Below are 27,670 nucleotides of genomic sequence, written 5' to 3' on the forward strand. Positions count from 1 at the left end.
CACACAACTGAACACCGGGTTAAAACATAGACTCACTTTGTTTACACAAGTGAGTCAAAAATCAGTCACACCCACCTATAGTAGAAGTCATGTGAGCATGAGAAACTGATCTGTTGATCAGGAGTTGACAGAGCATGCAAAATATAAAATGAATAATTTTGGGGGGAAATACACTCACACAAATACAAACAAAAAGAAATCTAAAATGTTTTGATATATTTTACAAAGTTTACGTTGTCCTTTTTTTTTTTTTTATGTCATTCAGTTTGGAAAACAGTCATAGTGGAGAGACTATCTAAAATGTTCTGATATATTTTACAAAGTTCAGATCACCCATTTTTTTTTTATGTCATTCTGTTTGGAGAACAATCACAGGGGAGGGACTATGTAAAGTGTTTTGATATATTTTACACATTTTTGGTCGTCCATTTTCATGTCATTCTGTTTGGAGAACAATCACAGGGGAGGGACAACTAAAATGTTTTGATATATTTTACAAAGTTCAGGTTGTCCATTTTTTATGTCATTCAGTTTGGAGAACAATCACAGGGGAGGGACAACTAAAATGTTTTGATATATTTTACAAAGTTCAGGTTGTCCATTTTTTATGTCATTCAGTTTGGAGAACAATCACAGGGGAGGGACAACTAAAATGTTTTGATATATTTTACAAAGTTCAGGTTGTCCATTTTTTATGTCATTCAGTTTGGAGAACAATCACAGGGGAGGTACAACTAAAATGTTTTGATATATTTTACAAAGTTCAGGTTGTCCATTTTTTATGTCATTCAGTTTGGAGAACAATCATAGTGGAGCAACTGAAGACATGAGTAAAAGGTAACATCCCATGCCATGATGTGTGTTAGTCCTTGCTGTGCTACACACTGGATAACCTTGCATGGAGTCTGTGACTGAACCATAGCACTGTATACCCTCCCTGTTCCCTGCCAGCTCCCCTGCTGCTGTGAAGATCATCATCATCATCATCATCATCATCATAACAGTAATGATAATGATAATAATAATGTACGTCTATAGAGCAACTACTTTGTGACTCTAAGTGCACTTTACAATACATATAGTGTCAATAAGAGACAGAAATATGATAAATGTTCAGATGCAAACTCGATTATGATACTGGTTGTTTTTTTTTCTAAATAGTGTAATATCACTCACAACTCACACATCTCTTCAAGCTCAGCCTCCCCCCCCCTCCCTGCCCCCCCTCCCTCCCCCCCAGCCCCCTCCACACACACACATTTATGCACTCACAGACACAAAGACAGTCTGGGAGGAGAAGGATCTATAGTTTGAAATAATGTGGGGCGTGGCCTCCCATCCACATTATCACTTGGAGAAGTCACAATGCATTGTGTAACTATCTCTTTTTTTATTTTTTATCTGATTGTGGTTGTTCTAGTATGATTTTGTGTGTGCAGATATCCATTTGTCCAGAAAAATGACATTTTAGTGCAAATTACCTGACTAATGTTTGTAATGAACAAGTTGAAAATGTGACAAAAAACAAAACACTGATTTCAAAACAACAGCATGTCACTGAAAATATATGAAATGGGAAAACATCAAGTGTTACGTATTCTTTATTCATTTACCTTTCAGAAAATATACTCTTTTATGGGTCTTTCTCCAATAACAAAGAGCACATAATTTTTTTGAAAATTTATACCTGTTTTTTGGAGAGAAAAAACCCTGGCAAATAGATTTCACTTTAATCTTATTTTCCTGGCAGCAAAAGGGTTAAGAGATATGTCTCTGACTTCAGTTGGGGAAGGTTGAATTGAGAAGGAGAAGATTGAGCCCTACCTTCCTATGCTGAGAGCTACACACATTGGATATGAATTCACTTCCCTTGCGGCTGTAAAAGGCTGAGACCTTTAACCTTAATCTTTAACACTTTTGTATTTGTGCATACTACAGTAGGGTTAACATTTAAATCATATTCACTTCCCCCCCCCCTTTTTTTTTTACCTCATTTATGTGTACATTTAAATCTAACCTAACCATACTTACTTGACAAATAACATACTAGTAATACAACACAGCTAAAGCTCAGCAGCAGTTCAGTTTATTGTTGTAGTTATTTCCCTTTAGCAGTTCAAACGGTTTATCAAACTGCTTTGTGGGTGCATTTTATCTGCATGGCTTTTGGTCAACATGTTTTGTAGAGACAGTGATGTTTTCATGTACATAGAGGTAGGAGCGTTTGTCTGCATGGATGTGATAAAATATTGTCAGTGGCTTGTAACCTATTTGGTTTACATTTTTGTTGAAACTATGGTGTTTTTCATGGACCACTTGTTGTATGTCTGTATAGAGGCAGGATTCAGGAAAATGTCTCTGCATAGATGTGAGGACATGTTTTCATTGGTTAACATTTTTCATGGACAGCTTGCTGCATGTCTGTGTAGAGGCAGCAAATGTCTCTGCATAGATGTGAGGACATGTTTTCATTGGTTAACGTTTTTCATGGACAGCTTGCTGCATGTCTGTGTAGAGGCAGCAAATTTCTCTGCATGGATGTGATGGACCACTTTTATGTCTGTATAGAGGCTGGAACCAGGGAAATGTCTCTGCATCAATGCAGGGACATGTTTTCATTGGTTAACGTTTTTCATGGACCACTTGTATGTCTGTATAGACTATAGAGGCAGGAAAATGTCTCTGTGTGGATGTGAGATCATGTTTTCATTGGTTAACGTTTTTCATGGACCACTTGGTGTATGTCTATATAGACTCTGTGTGGATGTGAGGACATGTTTTCACTGGTTAACATTTCTCAAGCGCTCTAATTTTCAGTCTGTGAGATGCTTTGGATTGTGATATAATATTCATCTCCTGACCCATGCATGGGAGTATTTCAGTATTATACACACTTCCATATTGTCAGTGTGGCGATTTAAGAAGAAAAAACCCCTAACCCTCCTAACTCTTTCACCACCATAGGTGACTTTAATTGACTAGATATTGCACTGCCACAGGCAACTTTATTTGACATTGAGGGGTCATGTTGATAAGACCGTTTTTCACATTGTAACAAAGCTCAACAGCTGCATCCAGTTTCCTGTCAATAGAAGAATAAGTAACTTTTCCCCCCTGACTGAGTTTGAAGAGAACAAGTCCATTGTGTTTTTGACATGAACTGAAGCCTGTGACCGAGAACATCATTTCTAAATATTTGGCGCTGGGGAGTGTCTTTCACACAAAAACTTGGCAGTGAAAGAGTTGATTTTACTTTTACTTTTTAGTATCAGGGTATGCACTTCAGTTAAGCGACACCCCCAACCACGGCTGCAGACTTTTCAGTATTGCAAAAATCAGTTCCTCCCAGCCATGCTTTATCATCCACCAACATGAATACCTGGCTAAAAAAAAAAAAAATGGTGAAAAAAGTGAAAGAGGCAGCACATTTGTGCTTCATTGATGTGGTGAAATGCGTACAGTAACTGGCTGAAAGAAAAAGTAAGCTTATAGGCATGTTTGATTTTTGTTCCTGAACACAGCATCAGATTGTAACCTCACCAGACACTGTGTGGAACAGACTCCATTTAAAGCTGTGACGCATGGTTCAGTGAAAACAGAATAAGCTTGAATAGCGTACAGTGAAAGCTGTTTAAGAATTTCAAGATCTTTAAGTGTCCAGATGTATTTCCGTTTGTTTAGCCAGAGGGTGTGAATGGTGATAAGACAAAATAGGAACATTGCCAGTTGATTAAAAACAAACAAGCAAACATTAAACTCACTTGGTACACCAAGTTTCCTCCTCAACAGTTCAGAACAGATGGCTCGGTTGTAAGGGCCAGAAAAAACAATCAAGAAAACAATCAATTATTAAAATAATAATAATAATAATAATGAGAAGAAAATTCCAAATGAGATATTCAGAAGTTTACAAAAAGAAAAAAAAAGTTGATAACACCTTGCGTCAGTTGTTTTACAGGTACAAAGCTTCTAGGTTTTGCAATCATGAAATATTCTTGAAATAACTTAGATGTTTTCACGGATAAGAATAAAATGTAGACAGGTCAAAACAAGGCTTGCCATTCACACTTCACAGACATAAATATTTATATATGTTCACACACAAATCAGAGAAATCTGCCTTGATTGGTCACTTTTGATAGTGGAGAGGTCAATGCTATTATTAGCAAATTACATCATTGTGGTGCCAAGCTGTCAATTCAAAACACTTCTAAACGTCCTAGTACTTATTCAGAATGTTTGTGCAGGTGTGAACTGAACCTTCTCAATCAAGAATGTAAAGGCGCAGAGTTTTAATCTTTACAGAATAGACATATATACAGACATATAAAATAGACTGAATGAGATAATAGGAGAACTACAGAAAATAACTTTGTCTTTATTGATGGGTTTCATGCATGCTGAATGTTGTAGCTGTGTACTGTCTGCCTTTTGTCTTCTTGTCAAGTTTGCTTTGGTTATATTGTGTTATGTTGGTTTATTATTTTCAGCTTGTGTACAAAATGAGTTTATGTAAAGATTGTTGTTTGGCAGTCTGTGTTATACTCTGCTATGGCAGCATTAAATTAGCTGTGGCAACAATAATTTACCTGTTGTTCTATATCCATGCACACTTCAAATGCATGTTGGCACAAATGTAGTTCTGAAAGTCTCACTGTGATACTTATGATGATCAGTCTCAAAACTTAGTAGCTTATTCCTTTGATAAACATCATACAAATTCAGTGGTTGACTCCAGCTCAAACAAACTTTGCTGGGGAAAAAAGGCAACGCCCCCTCCTCCCCCCATCAAAAAAACATGTTTGGCTGTCGCTGTGGAAAAATGAAACATTCAACTCACATTACATACACATATACATCTGTTTTTTTTCCTAACAATCGGTCTACATTTAGTGCAGACATGATAAGAATGTTCTTGTCCATTTGTTTGTTAGCAAAAATAAGTATTTCATTTCATATAAAGCTGTCCCAATACAGAAATGATCAGACTACAATTTTTAACATCGTTATTTTGTTTGTATTACTCTATGTACACACTCAAGGCCTCCCGCTGTCACAATGCAGAAATGATCAGACTACAATTTTTTAAAATCTTTATGTTGTTTGTATTACTCTATGTACACACTCAAGGCCTGACTAAGTGCATTGGGTTACGCTGCTGGTCAGGCATCTGCTTGGCTGATGTGGTGTAGCATATATGGATTTGTCCAAACATAGTGACGCCTCCTTTAGTAACTGAACTGAACTGAACTCTCCGTGTATAGTCTTTTTTTCCTTCTTTTTTTTGTTGTAAATCTTGTTGGAGTCGCCCAGAAGTAGAAAGATTTTGTCAGTCTTGTTGCTTTTGGTTTTTAATGTTGTTGCTTTTTACAGGGGAGTTGTTTACTTTTGTTTTTGCCTTCCTCTGTATGTTGTCAAACAGTGATGGATCGTTACGCCCAAAACTGTCACCTGCCAAACTTATTGCAGACAACAACTTTGGCAGGACTTGTTCCCAAAATTTTTGTCGTCAGAACCAAATTTGTTGTCATTGTCATATTTTCTGTTCTCTCATTCCCAAATTTGTCACCAGTTGGAAATTTATCGCTGGGTGACAGTCGATGCTAATCAGTTACTTCAACTGCTTTAACAACTTGCAGTTGGCAGTATGATAGATTATTCTATGGGGAAAAAAAGCCTAGAATTTTTCAAGAATGAGACAGACAGATGGACAGAATATATATATATATATATATATATAGAGAGAGAGAGAGAGAGAGAGAGAGAGAGATGCATTGGCATCAAAGAGAAAGAGATATTGTTTAGGTGTATCATTACAGAAGCGAACTTGACCTTGTTGTTCATTCTCTCAAATATATAACATATTTGATTTTTTATTTATTACTATTATTATTTTTATCATCATCATCATCATCATCATCATTATTATTATTATCTTTTTCCTTTTTTTTTTTTTTTTTTTAATTTTTTTTTTTACTCAAGGCCTAACTAAGCACGTTGGGTTACGCTGCTGGTCAGGCATCTGGTTGGCAGGTGTGGTGTAGCGTATATGGATTTGTCCAAACACAGTGACGCCTCCTTGACCTACCAGTACTGATATAACATCCCTCGCAACTTTGTCGCAGAGGGTGACAAATTTTGTTTGGCGACAATTTTTGGGACAAAAAAGCAGCTTTTCTAAGTATACCTCTTCCTTCTCAGTGAGTTTAGCTTGCAAAAGTCCACACAGACTGGACAGTGGGTACTGCTTGATACGCAACTATCAGTGTTTGGAATTTCTATATTAGTTTATCTGATTTTTATTCTATTTGGTTATTTTTTTTAATTGATTATTTATACACTCCAGATCACTGGGCATAAAATATATTGTTTGAATGTATACTGTATATCTTTATTAATCTGTGGTGTATTTGTGTCTGCTTGTGCGTGTGTGTGTGTTCTTTTTCTTTTTGTTTTTTTAATCAAACTTTATGTTGTTTTGTGGATGAAGTGCCACTGTTATTTTGGGTTGTTTTTTTTTAGTAGGAGGTAATCTTTTTAAAAGTCACCTTTTTTTGTTTTCAAACCTGTCAACAATTTATGTTTTGGATGCAATAAGGCATTCTTGTTTATACCTATGAAGTGTGTTAAATATGTCACCTGTTTTATCGGCAAACATGTGTCTTGTTTTTTTATACTTATGAAGTGCGTGAATATGTCACCTTTTTAATAAAAAAAAAAATCAGCAAACATGTATCTTCTTTTTATACCTATGAAGTGCATGAAAGATGTCACCTGTTTTTTCAGCAAATGTGTGTCGTGTTTTTATGCCTATGAAGTGCGTGAATATTTCACCTTTTTTTTTTTTTTTAACTCAGCAAATATGTGCTTTGTGTTCATACCCATGAAATGTGTGAAATATTTCACCTTTTTATCAGCAAACATTTTATCTTGTTTTTATACCTATGAAGTGGGTGAAACATGCCACTTTTTTTCATTTTTTTTTCAGGGAACGTGTGTCTTGTGTTCATGCCTGTGAAGACTCAGGATTCTGATTTTTTTTTTTCCAGGGTGGAGATGGAGAAGAAGCCCAAAGGTCTGTCCAGCTGTGAGAAACTGCGCTTGTTCTACACCTCTCCTGTCATCATCTTCATCCTCAACTGTGTAGGTTTCTGGTGAAAAGGGATTTTTTTGTTATTTATTTATAGTCTGTTCATCTATCATGATGATATTAGACTGAAAATAAATGATATTATTATTATTATTATTTGGGTTATTAATATTTTTATCATAATGATGATGATGGTCATTATTCATTAGAAATCAGCATTTCTGTATATTCGAATGAAAAGGGGGGCGGTTGAGATGGTGAAAAGAGAGATAGTGTTTGTGTCTGTCTGCATGTGAGTGAGTGAGAGAGAGAGAGAGAGAGAGAGAGAGAGGGAGTGTTGTTTCAGATCTCCTAAGGTATTGACAGTTGCAGGGATGTGTTGTCTTTCATATATCCTAAGATGTTAACAATTGTAGGGACCTGTTGTATTTCAGATCTCCTAAGGTATTGACAGTTGCATGGGCCTGTTGTGTTTCAGATTTCCTGAGGTATTAACAATTGCATGGACCTGTTGTGTTTCAGATTTCCTGAGGTATTAACAATTGCATGGACATGTTGTGTTTCAGATCTCCTAAGATGTTAACAATTGCATGGACCTGTTGTGTTTCAGATCTCCTAAGATGTTAACAATTGCATGGGCCTGTTGTGTTTCAGATCTCCTAAGATGTTAACAATTGCAGGGGCCTGTTGTGTTTCAGATCTCCTAAGGTATTAACAGTTACAGGGACCTGTTGTGTTTCAGATCTCCTAAGATGTTAACAATTGCAGGGACCTGTTGTGTTTCAGATCTCCTGAGGTAATAATTGCATGGGCCTGTTGTGTTTCAGATCTCCAAAGATGTTAACAATTGCATGGACCTGTTGTGTTTCAGATCTCCTACCTGGTGTTCCTGGGCCTGTACAGCTACATCCTGGTGGTGCAGCTGTCGTCAGAGTTCCACGTCCTGGAGGGCATCCTCATCGCCTGGGTCTTCACCATCTTTGTGGAGGAGCTACGGCAGGTCAGCTGCATGGATTGGTTCTTGGTTCTTCTGACATTGTCTTTACCAACCTTTTATCATGTATTCTTTGACCGGTTCTAAGAAGTGACGGTTGTTCATTCCTGAAACGGCCCCTTGTTGGTTATGTGGGCTATAACCAACATGGTTAACAAATGATAAAGAGTGGTGACTTTCTCCATTCACAAGGTACACAACTTAAGTTAATGCTGCTTAAGCTACCGGTTCAGCTGGCACATGGGTGAATAAAAGGTACATTGGAACAAACCCAGACACTTCCTTGGAATCAAACCCAGAAACTTCCTGTAGTGTCTGTGTATTCTGTTTAGCTTATTCAGGATTAAGAGGCAATGCCAGTCTTGAATGAAAGCTAATTTGTGTTTGCACATTTCTTCAGTCATTGCTGCTGTGTGCACATGTCAGATGATTGGTATAAGGACAAGCATGGCACTTCCTTTTTTGAGTCTGTGTAAGTTTATCGTTTCATTTAAACTAGCATCCAGACCACCACTGAAGTATTAGCGGAGGGAGTGAAAATACTGGAGAGTGCGGGATTTGATCCCTTTCATTCAGGTTCTCTTGCTTCCTAGATGGACGCATTACTGCTTGGCCCCTTTTACTCCACTGTGTGGTAGTCAGTCATGTCCGACTGTGACCATCATAACAGCAGAATAGTCAACTTTTGTCCTATCTTTGCTAGAATTATAGTGGGGAGTGTTCTTCTAAAGTGACATCCCCACACTTGAATGATTGATATGGGTACTTTAATAGTGTCTATCCTTGATCGGAAACCAAGCTCTAAACGCTTTACAAACACGAGTCATTTGCACAACAGGCTGCCTACCTAGATGGAGCCATTTGACAGCTGCCATTGGGTGCTCATCATTCGTTTACTGTGTCATTCAATCAGATTTCAGACACGCGCACATACACACTCAGACAGACCTGTAACATTTTACATGTATGACAGTTTTGTCTGTTTATCCTGCCAAGTAGGTTACCATACTCCATTTTCAGGGTGTGCATGCTGAGTATGTTCTTGTTTCTATAACCCACCAAATGTTGACACAAAGGGAGGTCTGGCATGAGCAGGTCTGCACATCTGTTGACCTGGGAGATCGGAAAAAATCTCCACCCTTTACCCACCATGCGCAGTTACTGAGATTCGAACCCGGGACTCTCAGATTGAAAGTCCAACACTTTAACCACTCGACTATTGTGCCTGTCTACTCGGCTATTGACACCAAATTACACTTCTGTCTGTGACGTCTCCGCTGGTGACAAACTATTCACACTCGGTGTCCTAAGTACGTTAAAACAGAACAGGCACCACTGAACACCATCAAAGTGACTCAGCAGCAGTGCAGGGTCTCCTCTGGTGTGTGGCCTCCAGGCGACCTAACATCGATGGTTCCCTGTGAACTGCCGACGCTGGAACTGCGACGGACGAACCCGGGTGTGGCCGTGTATGGGGGAATCTAAATGAGCGCTGTGGGAGTAATGCCACTGAAACGGTGCAGATGATGGGGCAGGGAAAAAAAACAAACTATTCACACTCCATCAGTTTTAAGGTGATGACCTATGTGACTGTCAATTCAAAAGTCAGCAGAGGAAGCAGCTTCTGTCCTGACTATCTGGGCTGGAATTAGATTATAGTGGAGAGCATTCTTCTCAAGTTCCATCCCCACACTTGACACCAAAATTACACTGTTGTGTCTTTGACGTTTCAGCTGGTGTCGAACTATGTGACTGTCAAGTCACAGGTAGCAGAGGAGGCAACTTCTGTCCTGACTATCTGGGCTGGAATTAGATTATAGTTGGTGGGTAGACAGGCGCAACAGCCGAGTGGTTAAAGCGTTGGACATTCAATCAGAGGGTCCCATGTTCGAACCTCGGTAATGGCGCTTGGTGAGTAAAGGGTGGAAATTTTTCCAATCTCCCTGAACCCACTTCGTATGTATATACAAGCAGAAGATCAAATATACACATTAAAGATCCTGTAATCTATGTCAGCATTTGGTGGGTTATGGGAACAAGAACATACCCAGCATGCACACCCCCAAAAATGGAGTATGGATGTCTGCATGGCGGAGTAAAAATGGTGATGCATGTAAAAGCCCACTCGTGTACGTATGACTGAACGTGGGAGTTGCAGCCCACGAACAAAGAAGTGGGTGGGTAAAGGGTGTAGATTTTTCCGATGTCCAAGGTCAACATATGTGCAGACCTGCTTGTGCCTGAACCCCCTTCATGTGTATACACAAGCAGAAGATCAAATACACACGTTAAAGATCCTGTAATCCATGTCAGCATTCAGTGGGTTATGGAAACAAGAACATACCCAACATGCACCCCCCCCCCCGAAAACGGAGTATGGCTGCCTACACGGCGGGATAAAGATAGTCATACAGGTAAAAGCCCACTCATGTACGTAAGAGTGTACGTGGGAGTTGCAGTCTATGAACGAATATAAGTATCCATATCAATCAATCAATCAAAAAGCGAAGAAGAAAAAGAAGATTATAGTGGAGAGCGTTCTTCTCAAGTGACATCATCCATGCTTTTCACCGAAATGACACTGTTGTGTCTGTGACGTTTCAGCTGGTGACGAATTACGCGCACTCCATCAGCTCCAAGGTGACGACGTACGTGACAGACTCGTGGAACCTGCTGGACATCATCACTATCGGCCTGTTCGTCGTGGGCATGGTCCTGCGATTCATCCCCAATGACACCAGCTTCGAGTGGGCCCGTGTGGTGCTGGCCATCAACCTCGTCAGCTTCTTCTTCCGCATCCTGCACATCTTCTCCGTCAACAAGGAGCTGGGGCCCAAACTGGTCATGATCCGCAGGATGGTCAGTGGTGTGGTGTGGTGGTGATAATTGTGGTGGTGGTGATGGTGATGATGATGATGATGATGGTGATGATGGTGATGGTGATGATGATGCACATCTTCTCCGTCAACATGGAGCTGGGGCCCAAACTGGTCATGATCCGCAGGATGGTCAGTGGTGTGGTGTGGTGGTGATAATTGTGGTGGTGGTGATGGTGATGATGATGATGGTGATGATGATGATGATGCACATCTTCTCCGTCAACAAGGAGCTGGGGCCCAAACTGGTCATGATCCGCAGGATGGTCAGTGGTGTGGTGTGGTGGTGATAATTGTGGTGGTGGTGATGGTGATAGTGATGATGGTGATGGTGATGATGCACATCTTCTCCGTCAACATGGAGCTGGGGCCCAAACTGGTCATGATCCGCAGGATGGTCAGTGGTGTGGTGTGGTGGTGATAATTGTGGTGGTGGTGATGGTGATAGTGATGATGATGATGGTGATGATGATGCACATCTTCTCCGTCAACATGGAGCTGGGGCCCAAACTGGTCATGATCCGCAGGATGGTCAGTGGTGTGGTGTGGTGGTGATAATTGTGGTGGTGGTGATGGTGATGATGATGATGGTGATGGTGATGATGATGCACATCTTCTCCGTCAACATGGAGCTGGGGCCCAAACTGGTCATGATCCGCAGGATGGTCTGTGGTGTGGTGATGATGATGATGATGGTGGTGGTGGTGGCAGTGATGATAACAATGACAATGTCGTTGACAATGATGATGATGATGATAAACATCTTTGTCAGCATGGAGCTGGGGCCCAAACTGGTCATGATCCGCTGGATGGTCAGTGGTGTGGTGGTGGTGATGATGAAAATGATGATGCAGAGATGCCCTGTTCCAATTTCGCTGCATTTTGTGACACTCAATCACAGTTTGTTTTGATGGTTACACCGACATCAAAATTGTTCCGAAGAGTTCATTTTTTACTACACATTATGGTCGTATGCTTTCATTACCCAGACGCTCTACACCTATCGATCACGAGGCCAGGGCAGTCACTATTAACCTTGGTCTTAGTGATGATACTCAGCTGATCATGTGTGTGTTTACATTGAAACAACATTGAGTGGACTAATCAGTTCAATCATAGCAGTTACATCGTGTTGCAGGAAGGCCCAAGCATTTGTATGCCTTGTAGATAAAATATACGTTTGCTGATGTGGCTTTGGCTGCAGTGTTTCTACCAATTTCAGAATGTTCTGACCAAATTTCCTGATTGTTCTTACTAACACTTGACAGGGTTTGGTATCCATGATGATGGTGATGATGGTGGTGGTGATGGTGATGATGGTGGTGGTGATGGTGGTGATGATGGTGGTGGTGATGATGGTGATGGTGGTGATGATCATGATGATGGTGGTGATGATGGTGATGGTGATGATGGTGGTGGTGATGATGGTGATGGTGATGATGGTGGTGGTGATGATGGTGATAATGGTGGTGGTAGTGGTGGTGATGATGGTGGTGTGATGATGGTGATTATGTTGATGGTGGTGATGATGGTGATGGTGATGATGGTGGTGGTGATGATGGTTATGATGATGATGATGGTGGTGGTGATGTTGGTGATGATAGTGATGGTGATGATGGTGGTGATGATGATGATGATGGTGGTGGTGATGATGGTGGTGGTGGTGATGGTGATGGTGGTGATGATGGTTATGGGGGTGATGATGATGATGGTGATGTTGGTGGTGGTGATGGTGATGATGATGATGATGGTGGTGATGATGGTGGTGGTGATAACGCGCATCTTCTCCATCAAGGAGCTGGGGCCTAAACTGGTCATGATCCACAGGATGGTCAGTGGTGTGGTGATGATGATGACAACAACAATAATTATGGTGATGATAATAATAGTGATGATTATAACAATAATGTTAATTATAATCTCAGTAGTGATAACAATAATGAAAAATATAATGATGATAAAAAGATAATAAAGTATTTGCGATAATAATGATGATATTGATATTGATAACAGTAATAGAAAAGAATGTAATAGTAAGTTGATAATAATGGTAATGTTAATGATGGTGATAATATAATAAAAAAGAAGAAAAGTATTTACAATAATTATACAATACAATACAATACGATGCAATACAGTGCAATGCCATACATACAAGACAAGTTAACAGAATGCATCGCAGCACAACACCAATACAGCACAACACAAAATAACACCAACACAACACAACACCAACACCAACACCAACACAACACAACACAACACCAACACAACACAACACCAACACAACACAACACCAACACAACACAACACCAACACAACACCAACACAACACAACACAACACCAACACAACACAACACCAACACAACACAACACCAACACAACACAACACCAACACCAACACAACACAACACCAACACCAACACAACACCAACACAACACAACACAAACACAACACAACACAACACCAACACAACACAACACAACACAACACCAACACAACACCAACACAACACAACACAACACAACACCAACACCAACACAACACCAGTACAATACACACAAAAAAGAAGTGCAAACCCCCCCCAAAAAAAAACCCACAAGAGCACAACACAACACAATACCAAACAAAAGCGTGGAGTAATGGCCTAGAGGTAACGAGTCCGCCTAGGAAGCAAGAAAATCTGAGCATGCTGGTTCAAATCACAGCGCAGTCGTCAATATTTTCTTCCCCTCCACTAGACCTTGAGTGGTGGGCTGAATGCTAGTCATTCGGATGAGAAGATAAACTAAGGTCCCGTGTGCAGCATGCACTTAGCGCACGTAAACGAACCCACGGCAACAAAAGGGTTGTCCCTGGCAAAATTCAGTAGAAAAATCCACTTCAGTAGGAAAAACTAGTAAAACAGCACGCAGGAAAAAATACCAAAAATATGGGTGGCGCTCTCAGTGTAGCAACTCGCTCTCCCTGGGGAGAGCAGCCTGAATTTCACACAGAGAAATCTGTTGTGACAAAATGCAAAATACAAATACAAAACAACACCAACACCAGCACACACACACATAAATAGCCACTCACAGTGACTGCCCCGCTTACTGCCCGGCAGACACATCAATCCTTTTGTGTGTGTGTGTGTGTGGACAGATTCGGGACCTGATGTGGTTTGTGGTCATCCTGATGGTGTTCATCGGGGCATATGCCATTGCCTCTGAGGCTATCCTCTACCCACAGACGGAGCTGAGCTGGAAACTGCTCTACCACCTGCCCCGCAAAGCCTACTGGCAGATCTATGGGGAGCTCTTCCTGGAGGAGATAGAAGGTGGGGTTACCTCGTCATGTAATCATTGTCCTCTTTTAACCCCTTGAGTGCCATAGAACGTATCGTCACTGATGACATCATCAGAAAAAGGGGAAAAAATAACTATGGAAGGCAGAAAATTCACACAGTTTTTCAAGAGTGGTATATCTCGAGACCGTTTTCTCACTTTTAGGCTTATTGTTTTGGATGTTGTTTAATGACTTGAAACACCACTTCCTACCGTTTTTCCGTGATTGTAGTTTGCCTTCTTTTTCTTCGTCTTCATTCGTGGACTATAACTCCCACATTCACATGTATGTACAAGTGGGCTTTTATGTGTTTGACCATTTTTACCCCCACCTTGTAGACAGCCATACTTTGTTTTTCGGGGAGGAGGGGGCAGGGGGGGCGGGGGCGGGGTGGGGGCGTGCATGCTGTGTATGTTATTGTTTCTATGACTCCCCTAACGCTGACATGTATTACATGATCTTTATTGTGTGTGTTTCATGTTTTGCATGTGTATACAGCATGAAGGAGGTTCAGGCAATAAGTATGTCTGTACATGATTATGTTGACCTGGGAGATGGGGAAAAAATCTCCACCCTTGACCCACGGAGTACGCCAAAACCAGGGATCGAACTCAGTATACTCGGGCAAGAATCCAGCGCTCTGACCATTTGGCCACCACACCTGTCAGATATTGATTTCAAACAGTTATAATCAAATCCTTGGTTTCAGCAACATTCTCATTAAGATCCAGTGCATGCAATATGCAAAATTGCCCCCCTCCCTCCACCCACCCCAGTTGCAGTAACAGTCAGTCCTTGGCTTTAGCAGCATACTCATATAGATCCAGTACATACCATGCAATACGCAAAATTCCCCCCACCCCTACCCACCCACCCATCCCCTCTGTAGTTATAGTCAGATCCTTGGCGACAGCCACATACTCATCAAGGACCAGTACATACAATACAATACATGGAATCCCTGTTGTTTCAGGATCGGACAACTCCTGCACCACAGACCCTGCCTTGTACAGCGGCTACAACGTTCAGCGTTGTCCATCTGATATAGGCAAGTACCTGGTGCCCGTGCTGATGGGTGTCTACGTCCTGATGACCAACGTTCTGCTCCTCAACCTCCTCATCGCCATGTTCAGGTGTGGACACAGTGTTGTGTTTTGTTGTGGTCTTCTTCTTCTTTGTGGGCTGCAGCTCCAACATTCACTCGTATATATACCAGTGGGCTTTTACGTGTTGGAACGTTTTTGCCCCGCCATGTAGGCAGCTCCGTTTTTGGGGGTGGTGTGTATTTGAATTTCTGCTTGCATATACACACGAAGGGGGCTCAGGTACTAGTACGTCTGCTCATATGTTGACCTGAGAGATCGCAATAATCTCCACCCTTTACCCACCAGGCGCTGTTACCGAGGTTCAAACCCAGGACCCTCAGATTGAAAGTCCAACGCTTTAACCACTCAGGTATTGCATCCGTCATCTTATTCTTTTGTCTCCTCAACCTCCTCATCACCATGTCCAGGTGGGGACACAATATTGTATTGTGTTGTCTTATTCTTTTGTCTCAACAGATTTCTCTGTGTGAAATTACGGCTGCTCTCCCCAGGGAGAGCGCTTCACTACAGTGCAGTGCAGCCTCCCTTTTTTTTCTGTTTTTTTCTCTGCCTGCAGTTGTATTTGTTTTCCTATTAAAGTGGATTTTTCTTCAGAATTTTGCCAGTGACAGCTATTGGGATACATCTACGTTAAGACAGAACTGTGAAAAATCCTGAAATGACGCAGACATATATAAGTCTCATGGGGCAAATAGGGAAGCATTTCTTATAATGTAAAAATACATCATGGGACACTGAAGACGTTAGAAAAGGAAAAAAAAAAAAACGTTTGAAGTATCAGGATTCTTTCTTCTTCTTCCACATTCACTCGCATATACACAAGTGGGCTTTTACGTGTATGACCGTTTTTTACCCCGCCATTTTGGCAGCCATACTCCGTTTTCTGGGGCATCAGGATTATTTGCCTGAGTACTACTGCTCACGTGTTGAGCAGAATGAGTCAGTCTGTTGACTTTTACTCTTGATGTCGAGTCTTTCGCTTGTTGTGGTAAGCAGGGTACTGCCGGCTGTCTCTTTGATTATGGTTAGATAAGAATGACTTTGTTATCTCACAAAGAAGAGTTATGTCAGTCTCAGCATCACAGATTTTTGCAGATAAGTGCCCCACATTGAAACATGATTTAATGATAAGAACCGAAGCAGCAAATGCAAATCAAAAACCAAAAAAACAGAATTGTGAAAGTATAGCACATTATGTTCCACACCACTCAGTGGAAATTGATAAATATGCTATGAAGACTCGTATGTTTAAGCATTGCGCATATTGTGTTGTGCATCCACTCTACGCTTCATTATATATCTTTACATAAATGCTTGTTACAGATAAAATACTTTTAAAACTATATATATATATATATATATATAGAGAGAGAGAGAGAGAGAGAGAGAGAGAGCTCATCTTTCACCAAATTGTTCTGTCAACTACACCTTGTGATGTATTTAATCTGTTCCATTATACACTGCATTGGTTACACACCTACACCTTGTAATGTGTTAAATCTGTTCCATTTTACACTGTATTGTTTTGATAGCTATGCCTTGTAATGTGTTCAGTATGTTCCATTTTACACTGTATCAGTTTGAGAGCTACACCTTGTTATGTGTTTGATCTGTTCCATCTTACACCACATTGTTGTTTTGTCACCACATTATTTTGTGATCTTCACCTTACACCACACTGTGTCATCAGCTTCACCTTTGACATGATGCAGCATAACACAGACATCATCTGGTGCTGTGTATTTTGTCAGCCTCCATCTAACACACCACATGCTGTGTTGTCAGCTACATCTTTGACATGATGCAGCAGAACGCAGACAACATCTAACACACCACACGCTGTGTTGTCAGCTACACCTTTGACATGATGCAGCAGAACACAGACAACATCTAACACACCACACACTGTGTTGTCAGTTACACCTTTGGCATGATGCAGCAGAACGCAGACAACATCTAACACACCACACACTGTGTTGTCAGTTACACCTTTGGCACGATGCAGCAGAACGCAGACAACATCTAACACATCACACACTGTGTTGTCAGCTACATCTTTGACACGATGCAGCAGAACACAGACAACATCTAACACACCACACACTGTGTTGTCAGCTACATCTTTGACACGATGCAGCAGAACACAGACAACATCCACATGCTGTATTGTCAGCTACACCTTTGACACAATGCAGCAGAACACAGACAACATCTAACACACCACACTGTGTTGTCAGCTACACCTTTGACACGATGCAGCAGAACACAGACAACATCTAACACACCACACACTGTGTTGTCAGCTACACCTTTGACACGATGCAGCAGAACACAGACAACATCTGGCGCTACATGCAGCTACAGGTGGTCATGGACTACAGCCGGCGCCCCGTCCTCCCCCCTCCCCTCATCTTCTTCTTGCACCTGCGCTACCTGACGCAGTGTCTGAGCAGCAGGTGTTGCAGGTGTGCCAAAGGGGTGGCCCGCCCAGAGAATGCCTTTCGTAAGTCCCGGCTGGTGGTGCCCGGCTTCCTGGGGGGGATTGGTGGATCTCTCTGTTGCTGTTGTGCCCTGCTGTGTGTGGCTGTGCTCAGGTCTTCAGCTGCCAGGTCTTCCACGCCTTGTCTGTACTGTTCCCACAGTTTTTTTTACTGACGACAGCAGGTTTCTGGGTGGTGGTTGTGCTGGGGTGGTTGTTGTGTTTTTGTCTTGGGAAAGTATGGAAAATTTGGGAGAAAGTCATTTTGGCAGTTTAGGTTTCGGTGTTTTTCAATGGTCAGTGGGATAGCTGAATGGTCAGTGCCTGGAACTTCAATGTTCTAGGGGTCAAGGAGGTATTGGGTTCCAGTCTAGGCCAGTGCCAAAGTGGAAAATGGGGGAGGCATAGTGCTCCCCCTTCATGAGTATATTTTGTCAGAAAGTGCAACATTATTATCAGAAAAATGATTGTTGTCAGAAAAATGTAAGTAAATTTAGCATTGTAGTAAAAAAAAAAAAATTAAAAAAAAATTTGAATATCAAAAAAAAAAAAAAAAAAAAAAAAAAGTATAACAGAGAGTGAGAAGATATGACATTGTAGTCAGAAAAACATGAGAAAATACAACATTGTGGTCAGAAAAACTGTTACTATCAGACAACAGTGTATCAGAAACAAATGGAGAAGATATGACACTGTGGTAAGAAAAACCTGAGAAAATACAACAGTGTTGGCAGAAACAACGATTGTATTATAAAAGACAACAACAACTATTGTGGACAGAGAAAAAAAAAAAAAAATGTGGGAATATACCAATACAACATTGTTGTCAGAAAAACTGTTGTAGTCACAAAAAGAACCTGCTGTAGTCAGAAAAAAAATGTGGCAGTATGCTTGGAGTCCCGCATTGTGCTGAAGATTTTTCTTCTGCTTGCTGAAGTCTGTCAGCATGAGGTAGTGATGGTCTGTCTGTCAGCATGAGGTAGTGATGGTCTGTCTGTCAGCATGAGGTAGTGATGGTCTGTCTGGATGCATAGAACCTCCAGTGGTGCTGTGACAGGGTGTGTTCTGTGATGGAGTCTGTTGACTGTTGTTGAAGCGTCCTCTTGGTGGATGCTCTGCAGACTTGGCGCTGTGTCTGCTGTTGTTCCTTTATCAGTTGTCTTTATTTTTCATGTGTTTCCATTATTCCAGGTTGAGTTTTCTCTCTCTCTCCCTCCTTGCCGTTACAGTTCCCCCTCCACCCCCACGTGCCTCGATTTCTTGTCCCCCAACTTTATTTTTCTTTTGTCTCATCCATGGTTTCCCCCCTCCACCCCCACGTGCCTCGATTTCTTGTCCCCAACTTTATTTTTCTTTTGTCTCATCCATGGTTTCCCCCCTCCACCCCCACGTGCCTCGATTTCTTGCCCCCAACTTTATTTTTCTTTTGTCTCATCCATGGTTTTCCCCCTCCACCCCCACGTGCCTCGATTTCTTGTCCCCCAACTTTATTTTTCTTTTGTCTCATCCATGGTTTCCCCCCTCCACCCCCACGTGCCTCGATTTCTTGCCCCCAACTTTATTTTTCTTTTGTCTCATCCATGGTTTCCCCCCTCCACCCCCACGTGCCTCGATTTCTTGTCCCCAACTTTATTTTTCTTTTGTCTCATCCATGGTTTCCCCCCTCCACCCCCACGTGCCTCGATTTCTTGTCCCCAACTTTATTTTTCTTTTGTCTCATCCATGGTTTCCCCCCTCCACCCCCACCCCCAGCTTACTGCATAGTTGGTGTCATTCACAGTGTTTTCAGCATGTGTTGTTTGTGAAACATGTTTGACGTTGTTGGTTGGTTTGTTTTTTTCCTCCAGGTTTTGTGTTCCATGGCTGTTAGTGTTGCAACCAGTATGCTGCCTCTTTTGTGTTCATTTTGTTGCCGTTGAAGTTATTTGGTTATTTGTGTTAGTCATTTTGCTTTTTTTGTGGTGGTTGTTTGATTCAGACATTCCCCGCTATGAGTAGCCAGTTCCATTTTGTGTGTAATGTGCTTGAGAAGGACGTTTTTTGTTATTATCTTTTTTTGCTGTTGTTGTTTCATACAAAATGCTGTCAGTGTATAGCTGGCTGACTTGTGGACAGATAATTTGGGTAGCACATTCACACTATTCAGCCATTTGTACATTGTGTGCTGGTGTCAGCTATTCCTTCCATTGCCAGCTGATTCTGTTACAATATTGATTCCTAACAAACCCATCAAAAGCAACTGCCAGATTTGCTTGTGCGCAAATTCCTATCACAAAAACTCTACACAGTAGAATGCAGTCATGAAATTATGCTTTTCTGAAACAAGCCAGTTGGACTCGAAACAAAACATCCTACAAGATTCCACCTTTTTTTTAGTCTTACAGCTGACACACACACTGCATCGTCTTGGAGATAATTTTAAAAAAAAATCTAAAAAGCAACGAACGAGTGTGCATGTATGTCACAAGAAATTGAAGAGTCAAGTTTTTTTTGGTTTTTTTTTCAAGAGTCAAAGATGAGATAGAGAAACTGTTGTACTGGAGTGACTCCATCCTGTTGTATTGTATTGAACTAATTTTTTTCACATCAGATTTCTCAGTGAAATTTGAGCTGCTCTTCCCAGAGAGAGAGAGATCTCACAGTGCAGCTTCACCACATTTTGTTCCGTCTGCAGGTGAATTTGTTTTACTATCTGTCACTCGACAGAATTTTGCCAGGGACGTTTTTGTTGCCGTGGGTTGTTTTACTCGGACTACCTGACAGCTGTGTACACAGAGCGGCTCGTTGGTCTAGGGGTATGATTCTTGCTTTGGGTGCGAGAGGTCCTGGGTTCGTATCCCGGACAAGCCCTCTCTCTCTCTTTGCCAACGGCCATACCACGTTCAAAACACCGGTTCTCGTCCGATCACCGAAGTTAAGCATCGTCGGGCCCGGTTAGTACTTGGATGGGTGACCGCCTGGGAACACCGGGTGCTGTTGGCATTCCTTTTCCTCAAGGCCTGACTAAGCGCGTTGGGTTACGCTGCTGGTCAGGCATCTGCTTGGCAGATGTGGTGTAGCGTATATGGATTTGTCCGAACGCAGTGACGCCTCCTTGAGCTACTGAAACTGAAACTGTGCAACTCATGGTCCTGAACATGCATATAAAAACAGCAGTGCTACATACTGCTACATGTGCAGAGCAGAACAACTGGGTTAGTAAGAAGGGAAGGGTTGGGTCTCTTCTACAGTGGATGACTGAATTCACCTTCCACTCTTGATGTTGTTGCCGTTGTGTGTGGTAGCAGTATTCATGTAACTGTCTTATCTTGCTGTTGTGCATTGCAAGGGTGGGAGTGTTTCAAAATTATACAGATTTCTGTATTGGCATTTGGTGATAAAAAAGATATCTTTTATCTTATTTTGGTATTAAGACACACACTTTGGTTAACTCTTTCTACCCCATGAGTGCACTAGAGTGTCCTCCCCCCCATCCCCCCCACCCCACCCCCTCCTGCCCTGTGAAGCCAGGCATGCATGCAAAACTGTGCATGTGAACAGAAACTGTTGTTTGCTATGCAAGCATCAGATTTGGCAGAATCTTTATTGTTGTGGCTGCCACAGTTCATAATCAACTCAAGAACTCTCTACAATGCTTGTTCATCTGTGAACCATTATTGTGGGCGTTTCTCCATGATGATTTACAGTCAATCAATTGCTTAAATTCTGTACAGAAGCAAATGATGCCAAAGTGGCATGTAAAGAAACCATTTGAGAACGAGCTTGAGTTACCAAACTGAATAAATCCCAGAAATAACTGAATGAGAATACTCGATTCCAGCTCAGTGCTCTGTTACGAGTATACTGTTAAATGGTCAGATATGACTTGGATAGATTTATATTATGAGTATACTCATAGATAGAGTATCCAGATTACAACTATATTTATAAGTGGGGTAGAATGAGCTCCAAACACCCCTCCGGAGCCTTGCGGCAAAGTTTCCAGCATTACAACAGTCACCCACTCCCACCCATTGCAAAGCCTGCAGTGCACATGAAGCCTGGCTCTATGTTGATGATGTTTATTCATTTTGTTTTCTGTCCTCCTCCTCCTCCTCGATCCCTGTGACTGGCTGAATGTGGTGTCTTGCCTGCCTGCTACACGTGAATCCCTGCCGCTTCCTGTCACGGGCTCTGTGTTGGTGCTGCTGTGTTGTGCTGGAAACCTGACCGTCTTGATGTGTTTCGTGTTCCAAAAAACAAACAAAAAACGGCATGAACTGTTGATCATCATGAAAATTGCATGAAATTGTTTGATAAAAAAAACAACATTGTTTGAATTTCTTTTACAACCACTACCACCACCCTGAACATGTCTTTGAAAAATATGTTTAAACAACAAAACAAAACAAACAAAAAACAAACATATGTTGGTTGATTGTTTGATTTTCTTATCAAACATAATCCTGATTATGTCTTCAAATATATTGTGAAATCCAAACAAATGAAAAAAAAAATTGCTGGTGCTGGCATTTGTTAAAAACGATTGTGGACATGAAAAAAATGGTGTTGGACATTTGCTATCACCATCATTGACATTAAAATTCGGGAAACGTCAATGTTTCTTACCCATACCCCGTTCCACACAACCATGAATTCGTCACTCACCTGGGACTGGATGATTGCCTGGTGAACTGGCTCTGTGTGTATGATGCTGGCGACTGAACACAGCTACACCTTCCAGAAGATTCAGGAGAACACTGACGTTCACTGGTACTACCAGCGCTTCAACTTGGTTCTAGAGTACTACGAGCGTCCCTGGTTGCCGCCTCCGTTCACCCTGTTCATTCATGTGTTCATGGTGGTCTCGTGGTGTGTGCGAGGTTGTAGCTCGAGACCTTTGTCTTCTGATATCCGTGAGTATATAAAATGCATGTGTGTGTGTGTGTGTGTGTGTGTGTAGGGGGGTTGTATGAGTGTGTTGGATGTGTTGCATGTGTGTGTGTGTGTGTGTGAATTGGGTGTGTGTGAGTTGCCTGCCTCTGTGTGTGTGTGTGTGTGTGTGTGTACCATGTGTGACAAGGACTATGCGAATGTGTGTGAGTTGTGCACATGAGTGTGTGTGTGTGTGTGAGTTGCATGTGCATGAGTGAGAGAGAGAGAGAGAGTTGGGCGCATGTGTGTGTGTGTGTGAGAGAGAGAGAGAGTTGGGCATGTGTGTGTCTGTGTTTGTGTGACAAGGATCCAGTGAATTTGCGTGAGGAAGAGAAAGATGTTTAGATGTATGACAGTGTTTAGATCACAGTCTCCCAGCCCTTCTGTTTTGCTTTTGTTGTGGTGTTTTTCCCTAGTCTCTTTGTGCTTCTGGTCCCTTCCTCACTGTCGGTGCCTTCCATTGGCGTGTTGATGTTCATGGGAAGTCTGCATGACTGATTGTTGTGTCAGTGGTACTGATTGTTCTCTTACTGTGTGACTTGGAAATAATGTTATTGTGTGATGACTGATTGTTGTTTCAGTGGTACTGATAGTTTTCTTACTGTGTGACTTGGAAATAATGTTATTGTGTGATGACTGATTGTTGTGTCAGTGGTACTGATTGTTTTCTTACTGTGTGACTTGGAAATAATGTTATTGTGTGATGACTGATTGTTGTTTCAGTGGTACTGATTGTTCTCTTACTGTGTGACTTGGAAATAATGTTATTGTGTGATGACTGATTGTTGTGTCAGTGGTACTGATTGTTCTCTTACTGTGTGACTTGGAAATAATGTTATTGTGTGATGACTGATTGTTGTTTCAGTGGTACTGATAGTTTTCTTACTGTGTGACTTGGAAATAATGTTATTGTGTGATGACTGATTGTTGTGTCAGTGGTACTGATTGTTTTCTTACTGTGTGACTTGGAAATAATGTTATTGTGTGATGACTGATTGTTGTTTCAGTGGTACTGATTGTTTTCTTACTTTTTGACTTGGAAATAATGTTATTGTGTGAATAGAAAAAACATGACTGAAATATTTACTTGCAGAAATATACTAAAGTAAATTTTTTTCAAAAAACAGGAAAAGGTAAACAAATAAGTGGTATTTGAAAGAATGTAATTGCAAGTAACTGAATAGCAAATAAGAAGAAGCCTCTGAGAAGAATTGAAACAGCTGTGGGTTTATACTTACATGTTTAGATAAAATTAGCTTCTATTATTACCCTGTGTAGGCTGTCATTGTGTGTGTGTGTGTTTCAAGGTAAACTTTAAAGTTGGAATTTTCTCAGCAGCTGCAAGTGGTAGAGAAACCAAATCAGGTTGGGAGATGGTCAAAAACTATTCACTATTCAGCCATCACCTTTATGAATATGCCACCTTTCAGTAAGTCAGAATCTTGACCAATGTTTCTGAATTCATTAAAACAAATTTTTAACATTTTGAAAATGTTTATCTGAGAACTGGTAATATATTACGCTTGTCACTTTCTTGATCATGAACCGTGTGCCATAAATGAACTTTATACTTTGAACAATACAATGCAAGGTGGCACAGATTTTCTCATATAGACTCAGACTCGTTTTATGTGTTGTAAAACCCATCAGAGGAATGACAGACACTGCACCCAAACACAACAAACAGATAAAAGCAACACACTGTGAGTACGTGCACGTCTGTGCAGGATCTTGCACAAGAAATCCTTTATCCATTGTGAAGGTTCAGACTTTGATTGATAATGATGTGTGCGTTGTTTGCAGGCAGTTGATGTATATGTTCTCATTGATGTGTGTGTGTGTGTGTGTGTGCATGTGCGTGTGTGTGTGTGTGTGTGCATATATTCACTCAGGGTCAGACTAGTGCATTGGGTTATGCTGATAATCACACAGGTTTGTGTGTGTGTGTGTGTGTGTGTGTATGTGTGTGTGTGTGTGTGTGTGTGCATGTGCGTGTGTGTGTGTGTGTGTGCATGTATTCACTCAGGGCCAGACTAGTGCATTGGGTTATGCTGATAATCACACAGGTTTGTCCGAAAAAACAACAACAACAACTGAAAATGAAATTTATCTGCCACTGCTGACAGGCAAGCGGTACAGCAATGCCCAGGATGAGAAGAAACTGGTGCAGTGGGAGAACATCATTGCTGACACCTACCTCACCAAGGTGGAGGCTCAGGAGGCCTACAGCATGGATGGGAGAATAAAGGGCATGATGCACAAGTGAGCACGCTTATCTCTCTCTCTCTCTCTCTCTCTCATTGTGAAAAGTGAAATCTGTGTTGTCATTCTCACATGGAAAATATTTATGTTATACATTTATATATGTTTTTGTTTTTATTTCTCACTACATGCCATTACTTTGAATGGATGGTCGAACTGCACTTTGTTGCACAGATTGATTGATTTCGTTTTGGCTTTGGTTTTCATCAATATTATTACTATTGATGCATGTTGTTATTTGTATTATGAACCCCCATGTCATTAGGGCTGTAAAGCTATTGACATTAAAGTGTTCAGTGTTCAGTGTTCTCTCTCTCTCAATATATATATGTATATGATTATGATGTGTTTATTTCCAGTTGAAAAACCACCGAGGCAACCATGTGTTTGTTCTGTATTGTCCATGTGTTCTGTGTTGCTTGTTCAGGATTAAAGAGGCTATGCCAGTCTTGAATAAAAGCTAGTTTGTGTTCGCATATTTCTTCTGTCTTTGCTGCTGTGTGCACATGTCAGGTGATCGGTATAAGGAAGTGTCTGGGTTTGTTCCAATGTATCTTTTATCTACCAGTGTGCTAGCTGAATCAGTGGCATAAGCAGCACTGACTTAGTTGTGTACCTTGTGAATGTATATATATATATAATTTTCAACATTGAATTATGAATGAATGTAATTATCTACAGAGTGATAATTGCTTGTATACAAATAAGTTTATATGATAGTCGTGTCGGACTATGACCATCAGAACAGCAGAGGAGGCAACTGCTGTTCCGACTGTCTGGGCTAGAATTTGGTTATAGTGGACAGTGTCTTGCCCAAGTTACACCTACCCCACTCTCTTGGCCAAGAAGGTTTTAGGACAGTTGGCTTTTGGATGGTTCCCAAAGGCCAGCTAACCCCCAAGGCTGCAGCACTAATTATCTACTGGTTGATAATTGCTTTTATACTAAAAAGGTATAAAAATTGATACGACGATCTACAGGTAGGTAACTGCATATATGTGTACAAAAGGTGTAAGAATAATTATGATGATCTACAGGTAGATAATTGCTTGTATATATATATAAAAAAAAGGAAGTGAAAGAATATTTGAAATAATCTACACGTAGATAATTGTGTGTATAAAAATGTTTAAGAATGATAATGATAATTTGCAGGTAGATAGTTGCATGTACACATCAAGGTATAAGCAATAATATAGTAATCTACAGGTAGATAATTGCATTTGTACAGAAAGGTGTAAGAATGATTATAACAATTTACCAGTAGATAATTGTGTATATACAAAAAGGTGCAAGATAAAATATGATAATCTTCAGGTAGATAATTGCATGCATGCAAAAAGGTTTAAACATACATCTGTATAGATTATCAAGATTATACCAGCCTATGGTGACACAGGGATAGCTGTCCTGTTTGTTTGACATTGTTTGTCTATGAATTATAAATGAATCAATACCCCCCCCCAAAATGTACAGGTAGATTAATTGCGTGAATTCAAAAAGGTATAAGCATACATAATTACCACGATTGCACCAACTTAAGGGGACACAGGGGTAGTTATCCTGATTGTTTTGTGTCTGAAGTTGCCTGTGTGTGTTTGTGTAACAGCTGTTATCCTGCAGTGGCGTTGTGACACGTTGCTGCATGCTGGGGAAGCACTTCAACTCACTTTTTTTCAATCTGTGATTGTCCTCCCTAAACATTCATGAAGTCACACCGAAACTACCTCTTCACTTTTCCCGTTGGTTGTGATAGACATGAATTCACACCAAAACTACCTCTTAATCTTTCCCATTGGTTGTTTCAAGCATCAAGTCACACCAAAAGTATCTCTTAGCCTTAACCATCTGTTGTTGGCAGCATGAAGTGACACCCAACCCACCTCTTAACCTTTCCGAACTGTTAAACATTACAGTAAATATCTGCATAAATCCTTCTAAAGAATGAGAGAAGCTACATAAATTTTGATTTGATGGTGTGTTCTGCTGACATCTTGAAGTCTGAAAGTTGGTTGTGTCAAACATTTAAGTCACTCCCAAAACCACCCCTTAACTTTTCCCGGTCTGAACAAACCATCTGAAATCTAAACCATCTGAAGTGTGAAGGTGGTTGTGTCAAACATTTAAGTCACACCTGAAACCACTTCTTCAAACTTTCCTGGTCTGAATAAACCATCTGAAGTCTAAACCATTTGAAGTCTTAAAGTTGGTTGTGGCAAACATTTAAGTCTCACTCCAAACCATATCTTTACCATTCCTGGTCTGAAAAACCATCTGAAGTCTAAACCATTTGAAGTGTAAAGTTGGTTGTGGCAAGCATTTAAGTCACACTCAAAACCACCTCTTAACCTATCGCAGTCTGAATAAACCATCTGAAGTCTAAATCATTTGAAGTCCATTGCTTGTGTGAAACATTTATTGTCACACCCAAACCAACTCTTAACCTTTCCCACTGGCAGTTGGTGTGCTGTGACTCTCAAACTAGGAGGCAAGATTACACTGGCTCTTAGCGCTGCAGCCTTGGGAGCTAGTTGGCTAACCGTCCCCAACGCCGACTGTCCTAAAACCCTGTTGGCCGAGAGTGGGGATGTAACTTGGGCAAGACATTCTCCACAATAAT

The 27,670-nt window shown here is 41.0% G+C and overlaps 1 protein-coding gene and 1 non-coding gene across 4 annotated transcripts in view; both read left to right on the plus strand.

Moving 5' to 3' along the window:
• The window catches only part of LOC143290567 (transient receptor potential cation channel subfamily M member-like 2), a 117,846-nt gene that overhangs the window by 69,790 nt on the left and 20,386 nt on the right, over positions 1–27,670 (plus strand). For all 3 annotated transcript variants that reach the window (XM_076600131.1, XM_076600132.1, XM_076600133.1), the window contains 7 exons: positions 7,050–7,143; positions 7,962–8,090; positions 10,689–10,943; positions 14,107–14,281; positions 15,263–15,422; positions 22,585–22,769; positions 24,915–25,050. In XM_076600131.1, coding sequence (XP_076456246.1) covers positions 7,050–7,143; positions 7,962–8,090; positions 10,689–10,943; positions 14,107–14,281; positions 15,263–15,422; positions 22,585–22,769; positions 24,915–25,050 — 1,134 coding nt within the window. The remainder of the gene's footprint in view (positions 1–7,049; positions 7,144–7,961; positions 8,091–10,688; positions 10,944–14,106; positions 14,282–15,262; positions 15,423–22,584; positions 22,770–24,914; positions 25,051–27,670) is intronic.
• LOC143290615 (5S ribosomal RNA) lies at positions 20,738–20,856 on the plus strand. The gene has a single exon (XR_013056425.1). It is a non-coding gene; the product is annotated as a 5S ribosomal RNA (ribosomal RNA).

This window comes from Babylonia areolata, chromosome 15, assembly GCF_041734735.1.
Source record: "Babylonia areolata isolate BAREFJ2019XMU chromosome 15, ASM4173473v1, whole genome shotgun sequence".
Classification (NCBI taxonomy): Eukaryota; Metazoa; Mollusca; class Gastropoda; order Neogastropoda; family Buccinidae; genus Babylonia; species Babylonia areolata.